General features: G+C 49.4%; 2 protein-coding genes across 2 annotated transcripts; both read left to right on the top strand.

Annotated features, from left to right (window-relative positions):
* Positions 1 to 3,347: 3,347 nt before the first annotated feature.
* Positions 3,348 to 4,154, top strand: LOC125512621 (auxin-responsive protein SAUR32-like). The gene has a single exon (XM_048677721.2). The coding sequence runs from the start codon at positions 3,442 to 3,444 to the stop codon at positions 3,817 to 3,819; it is 378 nt and encodes a 125-aa protein (XP_048533678.1). The 5' UTR covers positions 3,348 to 3,441; the 3' UTR covers positions 3,820 to 4,154.
* An 8,998-nt stretch (positions 4,155 to 13,152) lies between these two features.
* Positions 13,153 to 16,645, top strand: LOC125512620 (lysM domain-containing GPI-anchored protein LYP6). The gene is made up of 5 exons (XM_048677720.2): positions 13,153 to 14,077; positions 14,906 to 15,023; positions 15,121 to 15,282; positions 15,367 to 15,398; positions 16,045 to 16,645. Exons 1-5 carry the CDS (start codon positions 13,297 to 13,299, stop codon positions 16,332 to 16,334), a joined length of 1,383 nt encoding a protein of 460 aa, XP_048533677.1. The 5' UTR covers positions 13,153 to 13,296; the 3' UTR covers positions 16,335 to 16,645.
* The last annotated feature ends 1,628 nt before the right edge of the window (positions 16,646 to 18,273 follow it).

The raw sequence follows: 18,273 nt of genomic DNA, 5'->3' as shown, positions 1-18,273 counted from the left end.
TGTGCAAAAAAGTAGAGAGGCTTATGGCAAAAACTGGATGCACTTCGTGTACAAAACGGGCAATCTCTTTCGAAGTATCAGGGTTTCATACGGAAACTCGTCTGTTACAAAGGGATTTCATTTTTTTTGAACTTATTTGAACTCCATACTTTTTCTGTGTTCAAAATGCAGCATTCAAAGCCACATCATCAATTTTCAACCCTTTTGACTTCATTTGTTATTTTTCATGCATTTACTGATTATTTTGAGCTATAAGACCCTGAAATTGAAAAGCACTACAAATGATCTCTGAAAAGGTTGAAAGTTGACATGATATCATCATTTCACCCACATAGCATGTGTAAGAAATTAGAGAGGCTTACGGCAAAAACTGGATGCACTTCGTGTACAAAATGCACAATCTCTTTCGAAGTATCAGGGTTTCATACGGAAACTCGTCTGTTACAAAGGGATTTCATTTTTTTGAACTTATTTGAACTCCATACTTTTTCTGTGTTCAAAATGCACCATTCAAAGCCACATCATCAATTTTCAACCCTTTCTGACTTCATTTGTTATTTTTCATGCATTTACTGATTATGTTGAGCTATAAGACCCTGAAATTAAAAAGCACTACAAATGAACTCTGAAAAGGTTGAAAGTTGGCATGGTATCATCATTTCACTCACATAGCATGTGCAAGAAAGTAGAGACGCTTACGGCAAAAACTGGATGCACTTCGTGTATAAAATGCACCATTCAAAGCCACATCATCAATTTAGTACATATAGCTCTCATGGATGGATAAGTGACCAAATTAATAGAAGTTCATCATCACATTAAAAACAAAGTACATACATAGTTCTCATTGAACAACATATAGCTTTCCAAAGCATCTAGTTAAACCATATATTGAAACTATGTGAAACCTTTCAATGCAACAATAAATGCGATCATAATCACAACCAAGGTAAAAATTGATCCAACGGCATAATGATACCAAGCCTCGGTATGAATGGCATATTTTCTAATCTTTCTCATCTTCAACCGCATTGCATCCATCTTGATCTTGTGATCATCGACGACATCCGCAACATGCAACTACAATATCATCTTCTCCTCCTCATTTTTTTATTTTTTCCTTCAAGTAATTGTTTTCTCCTTCAACTAAATTTAACCTCTCGACAATAGGGTCGGTTGGAATTTCCGGTTCAACTACCTCCTACATAAATAAAATCTATGTCAACTTGATGGGCATAATTGTCATAAACAATAAATGAACCAAATAGTTATAAAAGATAATATATACCACATCCGAATCATAGCCAGGACGAGGGCCGACGGGGGCGGATACCAAAACCATCGGACTATATAATAACAAGCAATAATAAAACTAAGAAAATTAGACAAGTATCTATTTAAAGTAAGAATTTTTTTTTTCAGAAGAAGATAAGAGGCTCACCACAGTGGTGCAGGCGACGAGATCGGCGCGGGCGATCGATGGCGGTGAAGACGGGGACGGGACGTGACGGACCGCTAAACCTAGACAAATCTCGGGGAAAATGGAGCTTGGAGGTCGAGTTTCGAGAGGAGAAAGCTTAGCTAGCGTGGCTTGGGCATTTCATGAAACACCTCGTGTGCATAGGAGATGAGCTAGAGCACCCAAATGCCCTCTCCTCGCCGGCTAGAAAAAACAAAGCACTGTGGAGTGCTCTGCTGCGGCGACAGGGTATATAGGCAACTCATTTGTCCCGATTCATGGCTGAAACCGGGACTAAAGCCCAGCCTTCTGTCTCGGTTCGAGCCAAAAACCGGGACCAATGTTTGTGGGCCAGGAGCGAGGCCTATTGGTCCCGGTTCGTGCCTGGAACCGGGACAAATGGGTCCATACGACCCGGGACCAATGTCCACAAGGCCCCGGCCGGCCACCTGGGCTCACGAACCGGGACAAATGCATCCATTGGTCCCGATTCGTGAAAGAACCGAGACTAATGGACTGGCCAGGCCCGAACGAAAGCCCTTTTTTCTACTAGTGACCTCCACGTCGCAGCCAGGGCGCGCACGCACCAGCTGCTGGACGGGCGCGACACCAACCGCTCCATCTCGCCCCCATGGGCGTGCATCGGGGCGGATCCAAGGCGGGCAGACCGCCAAGTTCGAGATCCCCTCGATGCGCCAAGCAGTAGCCCTACACTATGCGCCTCATCAGCAGGGGAAAGCGCCCCACCGCCGCCTTCCTTGGGGTCGGACTAGGCTTCCCCAACGGATGCCCTCTGGCCCGGGGGGGGGGAGGTGGGGGGTGGGTGGGAGGAACGGTGGCGGCGCTAGGGTTTCTACCCCGTGTCGGCAGAGCGAGGCGGCGTGGGGGTCGAGGTAGTATGACGTTTTCCTGAGCTCGTTCAAATGACAACATACTAAGGATATCACGATGGGCTTGAGAAGCAACAATCCCTACCCTACCCTCCTTTTCTTAATATAGTAGTAGAAACAAGCTACGTTTATACACGTAGCATGTCTGCTAGACAAAAAGGAAATAGTACATCCTACTCATCATGATGACACGATGCCCACGAGAAATAAACCATGTATGCATGAGACCTCAACGGGAACAGCTAGAAGCATGCCCACGAGGGTCACCAAATCAAACAAAAACTACCAGAACTTAACCCAGAGGGTCACTCCAACAGCTACGATCCAACAATTCGGCGATGAGCGAAGCTAGACGAGAGCCCGACAAATTAATTGCCCCCATGCATCAACATCTCTTGTGGCCCTGGAGCAGCAGTCGCGTACGGGAACACACTCGGAAAAAAATTCCACCTGACACGGCTAGTCCGCCGTCGTGGGCCAGCCGCGCCGGGACCAAAGGACGACGTACGTACGACCTGTGCACCACCCCGTCGGTCGGGCCCGGCGACAGCGTGCCCCCTCCTCACCGTAGCCATCCCTCCACCTTCCACTCTCACTGCTCCGCCGTACCTATCCGGCTATCCCGCTCACCGCAACTGAGGCCTGACGCGCACGCGACGATCGCCCGGTACGGCCAGCGACCCCGACACCGTAACCCGATTATTCCGACGGGCCGGCCTGTCAGCGACGCACACGATCCATCACCCGCCGTCCCGACCCGACACAGAAGCCCCGACGCCGGGTGGGGTTCCGTAGCAAAGGACGCCGTACGTACTACAGGCAGCGCACGAGTGCGCCACGCACCCGTGGCTAATCTAATCTTCCAATCTCCTCCCGGCCCGCACCGCCGCACGGACCGTGCAAGTCCTATAAAAACCACCGCGAGCGCCACGAACCTCACCGCACCACACACACCTCTGGATTGGCTCCTTGGCTCTACCTAGCTGCAATAGAGCAGTGGTCTCATCTCTTAGGAGTTAGGACCACCAGTAGCAGCAGCGACGGCGAGAGGGCGGCTGCAGTCGGGCCGCCGGCGAGGGAGCTGCCACCATCATGCAAGGGGACCAGGCGGAGAAGAGGGGGAAGGTGAAGAAGGGGTGGCTGGCGGTGCGGGTCGGCCAGGCCCAGGCGGATCAGGGGCAGCAGGGCGACGGGTTCCGGCGGTTCGTCATCCCCATCGCCTATCTCTACCACCCGCTGTTCCAGCGGCTGCTGGAGGCGGCCCGGGACACGTATGGCTACACCTCGGCCGGCCCGCTCTGGCTGCCCTGCTCCGTCGACGAGTTCCTCCGCCTCCGCGCGCTCGTCGACCGGGAGACGGCGCACTCGCACTCCTCCTCCTCGCACCGCGTGCACGTGCAGGCCGGCGGCCACCAGCAGCAGCACGGCTACTCCTTCGCCCCGTGCACCCGCGCCAAGGTCACCTCCTGATCGATTATCCAACATCGAGCCCCGGCGGCCCTTCGTGCGTGCGCGCGCATGGCGACTGTGGGCACCGGAGCTCGCGTGCGGGGAGGAGTCCATCTGTGCACCGGAGACGACGCACATCTACACTACACGTACATAGAGAGGCAGAGAGATACGGAGATGCTGGAGAGGCAGTAGGCGATTAGTCTAGGCCCCATTAGTCTATGGTCCATATTGCTTATGATTTCGGCCTTGTTGTTCTTCCGATTCTTGCACATGCATGTGTACTAGTAGATTAATTAACAGACCGATGTATAATTAACAGTTGAATTCGATCACAGTCGTTACAGCCCGGTTTACATATACTAACAACTTTTTTTTTGCGGGGGACATGTACTACAACTTGATCTGCTTCCCTATCGTTTTTCTTTTTGCAAACATCCAACTCAAATTGAACAAGTTGGAATTCGGCAGTGCTAATGCCAATCGCTAGTAGGCAGTAGCCCAAGTTCGAAAACGGCACGCAGCGAGCATACAGCAGCAACGCACCCAGCGAGAAGCTTCGTACCTGTTCTTCCAATCGCTATCGCTAGTAGCCAGCCCAAGTATATATATTCCTACATTAGGCCTACTGGCTAGCACTAAAGAAAACTGTCATTGGGCCTGACCCAAGTAGTAAAAGCTACCAAGAATCTTTGAGAGCGCATCACGCCCCTGACGAGCGCCGCCAGTTCGCCCGACCCCGAGATCGCCGCAGATGAGCTTGCTCGAGGAGTCGAGGAGGAGGCCCTGACTGCAAAGTGACATAGTCCGACGGCGTGCACGCGCTGTTCTGTACGTACCATCAACAGTTTATTTATGCTATTTGACAATATTGGTCTGGTGGTATAGATCTGGAACAGATAGAAATGAGGAGTGATGTTCTGGATGACTTGGCGTGTAGTTTTCAGATCGACCCGTGCAATGGGTTTTTTTTAGAAAGGAGGATGACCCCTGGCTTCTGCATCTAGACGATGCATACGGTCATTTTATTAATTATTCTTACAAAATTTTATAAAGTCATACAACAGTAAGATTAAAGCCGCCGTCTAAGCAACAAATTGTTACTACGCCTATCCAGTTGATGAAGGAGCGTAGATAGACTGAGCCTAATACCAAACAGACATCGCAGCCAAGCCTAACATCTAAGACTTGAGACCCCAACCTAGTCAGTTGCCGGGTCTAAGGCACACACTGGTCCGGCGTGCTCTCAGAGGCCGCTGCCGCCAACTGCCACCGCTCCATCTTCAGAACTGTACTGATGCATCAACCTTGCTCGGTCTAGCCATCGTCGAAGCCACCACGGCGCCCGACGGCACCTCCTCCCTGCGCGCAAACAGCTGAGCACGTCGCGGTCGCCACTGATACACCTTAGCGCCATGCTGCCAAGTACCACCAACCGACACAGCTTGAAATCCTTGGAAGATCTGTCGTGCGTAGCACCTGTCGACCAGGCATGACAAAGCGTAGCACCTGTCGGTCGGGCATGACTTGACATCTTCACCGAAGCTCCATGCAAGACGAAGCCGCTCCACCTCCTCCCTCTGACTTCCAGCGCTGCTCCACAAACGATGCTCCCTTGAGAGAAACGACACCGCAGTGCCGCCATCGTCCGATCTGGAACACCAGATCCTAGGATTTTCCCCGGAGCAGCACGAGTGGGTCGACAGTAGTTACACGACGATGCTTTCATCAAGATAACGGCGTAGAACGTCGACATCGCCCGCCGTCGGCTCGGTTTTCATCGGCAACCATGTCTCCCCAACTCGCACCCGGGACTAGATGATGGATCTCGAGATCCGATCACCAAGTTTCTGGCCGGCCACCACCGACGAAGAAGATGACCACCACCACTGGCTACACCGGCAAGAACAGATCTGCCATGGGTGCCGCCAAGCAGTCCACCAGGCCCTCGACGCCGCCGCCGATCTAAAGCCAGATGACATGTCGCCGAAGACCGCATCACGCCGCCGCCCGATCCAGGCCAGCCGCCGCAGCAGCTGCCTGTGGCCCGAGGTAGGGCCGACCGCCGTCGCCGTCGAAGCCAACGTTGTCGCTTCTAGATCGGCCGCTCCGCCACGCATGTTGGGGCCCCGCCACCCTTTAGACGCGGGAGGGAGGAAGAGCCCCTGCCACCGCCGTCGGCCTCCGGGCGCAAGCCGACGGCGTCCTCCGGCGACGGCGGGAGGAGGGGAGGAAGATGGGCTAGGCCCCGGCGGCGGCTAGGGTTGGGGAGCCACTCGAGTCGCCCGTGCGGGGGGCGACGTAGGGGCCGAACCCGTGCAATGGGGTAGTTTACTCTTAGTTTGCAAATTTGCTAGAGTAGATAAGTATTACTCTGCAGTATTGCAATACCATTGATTTAACTTTTAAAGAGTGAAATAATATTTTCCATATCTTCAGATGGATTTGCTCATCCATCTTAATTTCTTTGATACTTCGATTTAGAATAATAACCTTCGCAATAGTCAGTCCAAGAACTATTACCTTCGTCTTGCTTTATAAGTCATCTTTGTATTTTGTGTCAAATTTTGACTAAACATTTAACTAACAAAATATTAACACATGTCACCAAAAATTATATCGTTGGATTAGTATTTGAACATAGTTTTCAATTATATTATTTTTTATAACTTTTGTTTTGGAAAAAAAAGACTTGCCTCCGGCCTCTGCATCTGGAAGATGCATGCGGCCATATTATTAAAAATATATATTTTATAACATGTACTAATATTTTATTACGTAAATTTAAGGTCAAAATTTGACACAAAATATAAAAAAGACTAATAAACCAATCCGAGGTAGTACTCTTTTAGTCACTTGTCTCAACGATGTCTTGTGATAAATTCCTTCGTAGTTATAGTATAGCCTGACAATAAACAAACTTTGTATTTTCAAGGATGTCTTGCAAAACCTCTGCGACACGGATCCCAGACGTTATTGTTACATTTCAAATGTACACATTTTTTGGGGGACATATACACACACATATATAGATTATTATTGTTATGGCAATTATATAGCAAAGGGCCTCAAGTTTTAGTTTTGCCTGGGGCCCTCAAAATCTTAGGACCGGCCTGGGAAGTTACGGCATCTCCAACACTGATCTCCAAAACGGACACCACATCCCTTTACGGATCGGAGAAAACTAGTTCGCCGACCCAGATGTAGGAGCGGACCTTCCAATTTTAGCCGCATATATTTCAAATCGGATTTCAATTAATCGAACGATTTTCATCAAACACGATGGAATTCATTAAAGTTCGGTTAGAAAATAGACAAATCATCCATATATAGTATGCAGATGTGTCTAGTACAATAATAGTTCAGCTCAACGAGATTAACCGGATGTTCAACAAGTTTTTATGAACCGATCATGTTGTCCCATACTTGCTGCACCTTGAGCTTCATACAACAATGCTCCGGTCCCACATACTTGTGGCACTGCCGCCTTGGTCACATTGGTGTCAAACGCATGAAGAAACTCCATGCAGATGGACTTTTGGAGTCTCTTAATTATGAATCATTTGACACGTGCGAACCATGCCTCATGGGAAAAATGACCAAGACTCCGTTCTCAGGAACAATGGAGCGAGCAACCAACTTATTGGAAATCATACATACTGATGTGTGCGGTCCAATGAGTGTTGAGGCTCGCGGTGGCTATCGTTATGTTCTCACCCTCACTGATGACTTGAGTAGATATGAGTATGTCTACTTGATGAAACACAAGTCTGAGACCTTTGAAAAGTTCAAGGAATTTCAGAGTGAGGTTGAGAATCAACGTGATAGGAAAATCAAGTTCTTGCGATCAGATCGTGGGGGACAATACTTGAGTCACAAATTTGGCACACACTTAAGGAAATGTGGAATAGTTTCACAACTCACGCCGCCCGGAACACCTCAGCGTAATGGTGTGTCCGAACGTCGTAATCGCACTCTATTGGATATGGTGCGATCTATGATGTCTCTTACCGATCTGCCGCTGTCATTTTGGGGCTATGCTTTAGAGACTGCCGCATTCACTTTAAATAGGGCTCCGTCGAAATCCGTTGAGATGACACCGTATGAATTATGGTTTGGGAAGAAACCTAAGCTGTCGTTTCTAAAAGTTTGGGGATGCGATGCTTATGTCAAGAAACTTCAACCTGAAAATCTCGAACCCAAATCGGAAAAATGCGTCTTCATAGGATACCCTAAATAAACTATTGGGTATACCTTCTACCTCAGATCCGAAGGCAAGATCTTTGTTGCCAAGAATGGATCCTTTCTAGAGAAAGAGTTTCTCTCGAAAGAAGTAAGTGGGAGGAAAGTAGAACTTGATGAAGTATTGCCTCTTGAACCAGAGAGTGGCGCAGCTCAGGAAAATGTTCATGAGGTGCCTGCACCGACTAGAGAGGAAGTTAATGATGATGATCATGAAACTTCAGATCAAGTTGCTACTGAACTTCGTAGGTCCACAAGGACACGTTCTGCACCAGAGTGGTACGGCAAAACTATCCTGGAAATCATGTTGTTAGACAATGGTGAACCTTCAAACTATGAAGAAGCGATGGCGGGCCCAGATTCCGACAAATGGCTGGAAGCCATGAAATCCGAGATAGGATCCATGTATGAAAACGAAGTATGGACTTTGACTGACTTGCCCGATGACCAGCGAGCCATAGAAAATAAATGGATCTTTAAGAAGACAGACGTGGATGGTAATGTGACCATCTATAAAGCTCGGCTTGTCGCTAAGGGTTATCGACAAGTTCAAGGGGTTGACTATGATGAGACCTTCTCACCCATAGCGAAGCTGAAGTCCGTCCGAATCATGTTAGCAATCGCCGCATTCTATGATTATGAGATATGGCAAATGACGTCAAAACGACATTCCTTAATGGTTTCCTTAAGGAAGAATTGTATATGATGCAGCCGAAAGGTTTTGTCGATCCTAAGAATGCCGACAAGGTGTGCAAGCTCCAACGCTCGATCTATGGGCTGGTGCAAGCATCTCGGAGTTGGAAAATTCGTTTTGATGAGATGATCAAATCATTTGGGTTTACGCAGACTTATGGAGAAGTCTGCGTTTACAAGAAAGTGAGTGAGAGCTCTGTAGCATTTCTCATATTGTATGTGGATGACATACTATTGATGGGAAATGATATAGAATTCTTGGAAAGCATAAAGGCCTACTTGAACAAGTGTTTTTCAATGAAGGATCTTGGAGAAGCTGCTTACATATTAGGCATCAAGATCTATAGAGATAGATCGAGACGACTCATTGGTCTTTCACAGAGCATGTACCTTGACAAGATATTGAAGAAGTTCAATATGGATCAGTCAAAGAAGGGGTTCTTGCCTGTGTTGCAAGGTACGAGATTGAGCACGTCTCAATGCCCGACCACAGCAGAAAATAGAGAAAAGATGAGTGTCATCCCCTATGCCTCGGCCATAGGGTCTATTATGTATGTCATGTTGTGTACCAGACATGATGTAAACCTTGCCGTAAGTTTGGTAGGAAGGTACCAAAGTAATCCCGGCATGGAACACTGGACAGCGGTCAAGAATATCCTGAAGTACCTGAAAGGACTAAGGATATGTTTCTCGTTTATGGAGGTGACGAAGAGCTCGTCATAAAGGGTTGCGTCGATGCTAGCTTCGACACAGATCTGGATGACTCCAAGTCACAAACCAGATACGTGTATATTTTAAATGGTGGGGCGGTCAGCTGGTGCAGTTGCAAGCAAAGCGTCGTGGCGGGATCTACATGTGAAGCGGAGTACATGGCAGCCTCGGAGGCAGCACAATAAGCAATCTCGGTAAAGGAGTTCATTACCGACCTAGGAGTTATTCCAAATGTGTCGGGCCCGATGACTCTCTTCTGTGACAACACCAGAGCTATTGCCCTTGCCAAGGAGCCCAAGTTTCATAGGAAGATCAGGCATATCAAGCGTCGCTTCAACTCCATTCGTGAAAATGTTCAAAATGGAGACATAGATATTTGTAAAGTGCATACGGACCTGAATGTTGTAGATCCGTTGACTAAACCTCTCCCTCGAGCAAAACATGATCAACACCAGAACTCTATGGGTGTTCGATTCATCACAATGTAACTAGATTATTGACTCTAGTGCAAGTGGGAGACTGTTGGAAATATGCCCTAGAGGCAATAATAAAATGGTTATTATTATATTTCCTTGTTCATGATAATTGTCTATTGTTCATGCTATAATTGTGTTATCCGGAAATTGTAATACATGTGTGAATATATAGACCACAACATGTCCCTAGTAAGCCTCTAGTTGACTAGCTCGTTGATCAATAGATGGTTATGGTTTCCTGACCATGGACATTGGATGTCATTGATAACAGGATCACATCATTAGGAGAATGATGTGATGGACAAGACCCAATCCTAAGCATAGCACAAGATCGTGTAGTTCGTCTGCTAGAGCTTTTCTAAGTGTCAAGTATCATTTCCTTAGACCATGAGATTGTGCAACTCCTGGATACCGTAGGAGTGCTTTGGGTGTACCAAATGTCACAACGTAACTGGGTGGCTATAAAGGTGCACTATATGTATCTCCGAAAGTGTCTGTTGGGTTGGCATGAATCGAGACTGGGATTTGTCACTCTGTATGACGGAGAGGTATCTCTGGGCCCACTCGGTAATGCATCATCATAATGAGCTCAGTGTGACTAAGTAGTTGGTCACGGGATCATGCATTATGTCACGAGTAAAGTGACTTGCCGGTAACGAGATTGAATGAGGTATTGGGATACCGACGATCGAATCTCGGGCAAGTAACGTACCGATTGACAAAGGGAATTGAATACGGAATTGATTGAATCCTCGACATCGTGGTTCATCCGATGAGATCATCGTGGAATATGTGGGAGCCAACATGGATATCTAGATCCCGTTGTTGGTTATTGGCCGGAGAGTTGTCTCGGTCATGTCTGCATGGTTCCCGAACCCGTAGGGTCTACACACTTAAGGTTCGGTGACGCTAGGGTTATAGAGATATTAGTATGCGGTAACCCGAAAGTTGTTCGGAGTCCCGGATGAGATCCCGGACATCACGTGGAGTTCCAGAATGGTTCGGAGGTAAAGATTTATATATAGGAAGACCAGTTTCGGCCACCGGAAAAGTTTCGGGGTCACCGGTATTGTACCGGGACCACCGGGTGGGGACACCTATCCCGGAGGGCCCCATGGGCTGAAGTGGGAAGGGAACCAGCCCCTGGTGGGCTGGTGCGCCCCCCTTGGGCCTCCCCCCGCGCCTAGGGTTAGAAACCCTAGGGGTGGAGGGCGCCTCCACTTGGCTTGGGGGCCAAGCCACCCCCTTGGCCGCCGCCCCCCATCTAGATGGGATCTAGAGGGGACGGCGCCCCCCTGGCCCCTATATATAGTGGAGGGGAGGGAGGGCAGCCGCACCCAAGTCCCTGGCGCCGCCCTCTCCCTCCATGACACCTCTCCCTCTCGTTGGTGCTTGGAGAAGCCCTGCCGAGATCCCGCTGCTTCCACCACCACGCCGTCGTGCTGCTGGATCTCCATCAACCTCTCCTCTCCCCTTGCTGGATCAAGAAGGAGGAGACGTCTCTCCCAACCGTACGTGTGTTGAACGCGGAGGTGTCGTCCGTTCGGCGCTCGGTCATCGGTGATTTGGATCACGACGAGTACGACTCCATCAACCCCGTTCTCTTGAACGCTTCCGCTCGCGATCTACAAGGGTATGTAGATGCACTCCTCTTCTCCTCGTTGCTAGATGACTCCATAGATTGATCTTGGTGATGCGTAGAAATTTTTTAAATTTCTGCTACGTTCCCCAACAACACTACACTAGTCTACGGTCGGCCACGACGGATCCCTTTGTCTTCCCCATGTCCGGCAGACCGCTCACTGGACTACCGAGAGCCCCTGAGGTATAGTCTTACCTAGTATCTTTCGTATTTCCGGCTGCGTCACTCATCGGAGTGGCAAAGAGGGTGATTCAGCCAAAGGGGAAGGGGCGCCTCCGCTTTAGTGGAGCCCAGGCAGGGGTTGACGATGGTCTATGCTGAAGAACCGAGCAAGTCACCAGGTGTGCAAGCCGGCAACGCGCTGGCGGTGGCCTTCGTGGGATCCAAGCTCTACTTTCCCTCAATGTTGGCGGCGGACGCGGACGTGCTGGCCACCGACTCATTGACCACCGTGCAGCCGACTTCTTTCTCTGCCCACAGACTCGTCGATCACCGCCAGGCTAGCCACCTAGTCCAAGGGAGGAGGGCGTCTCTTCGCCGACCAGCTTCTTCAATGACGCCCGCAAGTTGTTCGGCAGTTTGCCCCAAGGTACAAATGGACTCCGCCGACGAGTTCTTTTTCCACAATTTTCTCAGCGACTTCGATGATTCCTTATTCGAGGATGAGGATATGGCGGCTGCTGTGTTGGTCCATGACCACCTTAATAGGTAGCGACCGTTGTTTCGGGGCTCGATCTTGGGCACACTCCAGCGATGAATTGCAATCGAGAGAGCAACCATTTCCTTCTTTGGAAGGACTACTTTGACACAACCAACCCACTGTTCAAATGTCGCCAATTCCGGCGGCGTTTCCGTATGGCTAGACATGTTTCCAACCGTAATCGAGAAGGGGTGATTGGATACGATAAGTATTTCGAGTGCAAGGAGGGTGCCCTTGGAAAGATTGGCTTCTCATCTTACCGAAGATGCACTGCAGCTATCGGGATGATTGCATACAGAGTGTCCGATGATTTGTTTGAGTATATATGGGTTCATGTTGGTAACCGGTAGATGTATTTTTTTTAAATGTATTTGAGACAATTTAATTTTTATTCAGCTTGTAAACTATGATATATTTGTTTGGGTTGTGGAACTATGCTATTTTTGTTTGCTTGTGAAACTATGCAAAAATTTATGTATATTTGTTAAAAAACGATGTCAAGCCGGTCACACAGGCAAATATGGACCGGCGGTTTGGCTGTCACGAACGGCCAACCCAAACAGACTAAAAACGATCAAGCCCACGGTCTGTCTGAGCGGCGCGTTGGAGTTGCTCTTAGGATGCAACATTTGCGGATTTGGTTGCTTGCCGGCCGGCGAGCCACCGCCATTCTCTCCGCTACCGAGCCGTTACATGGTTACCTCTTCCTTTTCAAAATGAAGAAAAACCGGAGCTCTCGGCAACCTCGCGCAAAGCCGTCGTCTATCACCGACCCATGGGACCAGAGGACCGCCGAGCCCCACCGGCCATGGAGCCAAACGGCAAAGCAACCGAGTGGCGGTCTCTCTGCCACCTTTCCCTCCTCCCATGGTTTTGGCACAGATTCCCAGCGCTGCCAAAAGCAAACAAGCTCCCCTGATCCTCCCGCCATTGCTCACGAGCACCGACGCGCCAGCCCCGCCGCTCCCACTGACAAGCAGCCCACGCCTCCATCGATTTGCTCTGCTTTCCTCGGCTGCGCAGCTTACACATGCATGCTGCCACTACTACGCTTCTCTCTCGCAGAGTCACGAGCCGCACAGTTCACCTCAGTCGTCAGTGAGCTCCACGGCCCGAGGAAGGAAGCAAGCGGCATCTCTCGGGAACGAACGACGATGGGGCTGTCCGCCATCTTCGCCGCGGCCGTGATGGTCGCGATCGTCGTGGTGGCGTCGGAGGCGAAGACGACGATCGAGCCGTGCTCGGGGTCGGACTCCTGCCCGGCGCTGCTGGGCTACACGCTCTACGCCGACATGAAGGTCTCCGAGGTGGCCGCGCTCTTCGCCACCGACCCGGCCGCGCTCCTCGCCGCCAACGCGCTCGACTTCGCCGCCCCGGGCGCCGCGCACCGCATCCTGCCCATGGGCCTCTTCCTCCGCGTGCCCACGCGCTGCGCCTGCGCCGACGGCGTCCGCAAGTCCGTCGCCGTCCGCTACGCCGCGCGCCCCGCCGACACGCTCGCCACCGTCGCCGACGTCGTCTTCGCGGGGCTCGCCTCCGCCGACCAGATCCGCGGCGCCAACGGCCTCGCCGACGCCGACGCCGACGCGCCGCTCGATGCGGGCCAGCGGCTCGTCGTGCCGCTCCCCTGCGTCTGCTTCAACTCCACCGACAGCAACCTCCCCGCCGTGTACCTCTCCTACGTGGTGCAGGTCGGGGACACCGTGCCCGCCGTCGCGGCCGCCTACGAGACCACCGTCACGGACGTCATGAACGTCAACGCCATGGGCAGCCCCGTCGCCGCGCCGGGCGACATCCTCGCCATCCCATTGCCAGGTAAGTACTACGCGTGATCAAACTGCTGCTCTTTTCATGCACATGCCACACACATTTTACAAGGATGATTTAGTTGATTCATTTACTAGGAGTGTCAGTGATCTCGGTTTACTAGATGAGATCGTCATGCTGCATTGCTTTGAAATGGAATGTAGTATGAAATGGCCTCAGTTTTCTAACTATGAGAGTCATGTGCCCACCGAAGTTCTGTTAATGATGGCACTGTTGGACACGTACAGTAGAGCAGAGTTTTTATTTATTTGGCACTTTCAGTTAACTATCACTGCTTGGGAAAGGCCGAAATGCATGCATTCAGGTCAGGAGTTAATACTTTTGTATACTATTACTACCTCCGTCTCAAATTACTTGTCTTTGTCTAGATACGGATGCACTCCCTCTGATCCACAAGTAATATGGATCAGAGCGAGTATCCAACACTAAAATGCGTAATTCGGGACGGAGGGAGTATGACATTGTGGTCCATTGCATAAGTTTTCTCAAATGTACATAGCAGGTGATTGATACGGACCTTCGAGCCGCGAATAAGATATTCACTAGCACATTGTTCAGTATATGATGAATTGCTGATCTATCCCCTTTCAATCATGTTTGAGGTTCAAAAGTGTGCATCCATGGGATAACATAAGCAACCTATTACGCAGTGTACTCAATTCTTCAAGTTGCATCTCTGTTTTTGTATGCTCTGCTTTTACCGATTACTGATTCTGCGACTCCACAGCTGAACAGACCTTTGTTTGCTCTTTTCTGAACATCAGCATTTGCTTAATCTTTTTTCTGATGATGGTCATCCTTTATCTTTATGTCCAGCATGTGCATCATCATTTCCAAAGACTGCTTCAGACCATGGACTGCTGGTGGCAAATGGAACCTATGCACTTACCGCAGGCAACTGTGTGCAGTGCAGCTGTGGGCCGGGCAATCTCAAGTAAAATTCAGCTTACAACTTGTCAGTTCACAAAGCCATTACTGACGAAATATATTATGGATCATTGCTGTAACCCCTGTCTTTCCTTCTGTGCCAGTTTATATTGCACACCGGCTTCATTGTCAGGATCATGCCCGAGCACGCAGTGCAGTAACAGCAATGTGCTGCTCGGCAACGCGAGCACCCACGCCACAAATGCAGGCTGCAATGTCTCTTCATGCAGCTATGGAGGTTTTGTCAATGGGACTATTACAACACTGTAAGCAATGTGTTTCAGAACGCTTTTCAGTTTATTGCTGTTTTCTGCAATCAAGATTGGTGTATCTTACCTTTTAATTCGCAGGCTGGACACTGGTCTTCAACCGACATGCCCAGGTAACTCGTGTTGCTGTAATCCTCTGTCTTCAGATTCAGATCCAAGGCTGTGACAGCATTCCATTCCTCCATTGTAGACTCTGCACAAACTATGTGATAGACTACGCGCAAACTATAAGCATTAGAAAAAAAGGTTTCAATTCGAAAATGCTTGCATTTTAGAGGAAAAAGCCTGGCAATTTCCGTTCTGAACCCGAACGCTCCATGCAACTGACACTGCCCTTTCAAAGCATCCACTGCAGTGTGCAAACTGTATCCCCAGAATCTATCTGTAGATACGAAAGACTCCACAATTTGTGTGGCAATGTCCAAACTGTATCATTAGTACACACAAAAAGGAGCAAATGTTGCAACTAAATTCACACAACTTCTGTTGCACATTGCATCGCGGTTACATGCAGTTGCACTTCTGAAGTGACCAACATATCTTTTTTCTGGATGAATATAGTAAAGCTTTAACCATGAACAAAGTTTACACAGTTCTAAACAGCACACCTGAAAACTCACGAGATCTTCAAACTGAAACACCGGAAACAACACACTTTGTTCTATGTTCCATGCTCTTAAATTTTACTAGCTCATCCGATCATCACAGCCAGTTTTTATCTTCGCATATCTCCTTTTTCTGACAGTTCATACGGTGCAGGACCGCACCAAGTTCCTCTGCTCACAGACCCACCGACGACGGTGAACCGCGACTACTCGACCTCTCTTGCCCCGCTATCCGCGCCCGTGCCCGCAGAAGCGGGCGGCGTCATGGCGGAGCCCCCGCCGAAGTCGTCGGAGCACGGAGGGTCCTTCACGCTCCCCAAGGTTTCTCCGACGCATGGCCCCGCCGGAAGCGTCTCAAAGGCACCACCGCCTCCGATGAGCAAACCGCAGCGAATCCTATCCGGGTTCATCTTGTGCCTTCTTCTCCAGCACTTCCATGTGTGAATCGCACCACTTCAAGAAATTCTTTTGAGCTGTATTTTCTGTAACTGTAAACAACTGGTAGTAGTAGCAGCGGTAGTAGTAGTAACATCATTTTGCGAGGTAAGTGGACAGTATGATGATGGCCATGTTTTTCGTATGCAGCTCCTTGTTCTTTCGAGGGGCATCATCACGTTCACGTGTGACTTTATCTCATTGAGACGAGATCTCCCAGTTGTTGTTGTGTGTAAGCAGCATCTAGTAGGATATGTTTTGCGGACGACCACCGGATAATGATCATGTTTTTGGCAAGGATACGAGAGAGCTTTATTGTTTGAGTTTTGCTAAGTCTCAGTCAGACTGAAACTTCGTTATGTCTCAATCGATGCTACATTTCTTTGATTTTGCATGGAGATTCGTAAAAAGAAATTTTTTTTAGTTTTTTTCTTTTTTTCTTATATATCAGTATGTCACTTGATTAAGACTTGGTTAAGTCTCAGTCGACCGAGACCTAGTCACACTCTTTGTTGTTTTGATTGATTAACCAGCACCTAAGAGGAGGTACATGCATGCACTCGGGCCATCAAGAGGCGCAGACACATGAAGATCACATTTGCTTCATCAGAAAAGATAAATTCTCAGTGTATGCACTGATTGCGCCAGTACAAAGCAGTTCTAGAGGAGTCATGCATGTGCTGTTTGCTTTCTTGATCTCTCTCTCTCTCTCTCTCTCTCTCTCTCTCTCTCTTTTGATTTTCTTATTCTCCTTCTCTTTGACGCTTTGACTTCATCTTTGGGACCAGCCAAATCCCCCACCCCCACTGTCTAGCGGATCGAGCTTCTGACGCTTTAACATGGAGCTTTCAGCTGAGCACATTTTCATCATGGAACCGTAGTACCAAAATGTACACTTGCTCGGTGTTTGGCCTGGAGACGGGCATCGGATTGCACAGAAAAAGCAATGGCATTTCACTTGTGCCGGCCGGCCTGATGATACGGCGGCGAGGTGGTCCTCCTAGCTACCGCTACGCTCCTACTATTCCCGGCGGATTCGTTCGTCGGTTGGGATGTGCAGCGTATCGTGCCGCTTTCCCCGGCTTGATGTGGCCATGCAAATGTGCAGATCACAACGTGACACACCGCCCACCATGGCTGTTGACTCTGGCCAGAACTAGTGAACGCCCCTTCAGAACCGATCGAATTGATCCTGTGACGAAATTTCCTGCTGAGATCGATCGATCGATGAACGGTCGACGCATGCATGCAATGCATGGTGGTTACAGATCGGAATATAAATCAGCGACACGCAAGGTATATCCAACGGTGCAGGGCGGGCTTTCTGCGGAGAGAATAATGCCGCTTACTGCTGTAGGATGTCTCGCCGCTTATGCTAAAGGGCGTGATAAGCACGCTCTGGGTTAGAAGATGGGGGTGATTTGGCTTGTCGCCTTGAGATGCCGATGCCGCCTCCACACGGACGTACGTGGTCGCTATCCACATCTGGTAATGGTTGCCATCCATCCCTCACTCCACAAGCTGGTCAACAGTTGTCCACCCCCTTTTTCATCTTTGTATTTTTCTTGCGTAACCCTTTTTTCATCTTTGTATAATATTCCTAACGCTACAAACCTAGGTAAGCAGTACGTGCAATTTTGCTATGAACAAATTCAGACATGCCCACACGAGCTAGTGCCTAGCTAGTGGTGTATTGGTTACGCCAAGTGCGATCAACTCCCCGAGTGAGAAAACAACTCACGATCCCTGTCCCGTCGATGGCCTGTTACGTGCCCAACCCGACTGCACTACACTCCACTCCACTCCGCCACCGTGCTTGTGCGCTTGACCTGACCGGCACCGCACCGCACGTACGTGTCCTCGGGCGACTGGCATCTCCCAAAAGAAAAACCAGAGTTATATTTCCTTCACCCATGCATTTGATGTTACGTTATTGTTTTTCTTCCCA

Source organism: Triticum urartu, chromosome 6A (genome assembly GCF_056163025.1).
Source record: "Triticum urartu cultivar PI428250 chromosome 6A, HENAU_Tu73, whole genome shotgun sequence".
NCBI classification, from domain to species: Eukaryota; Viridiplantae; Streptophyta; class Magnoliopsida; order Poales; family Poaceae; genus Triticum; species Triticum urartu.
The sequence above is the reverse complement of the archived record's forward strand: the minus strand, read 5'-3'. Positions and strand labels throughout refer to the sequence as shown.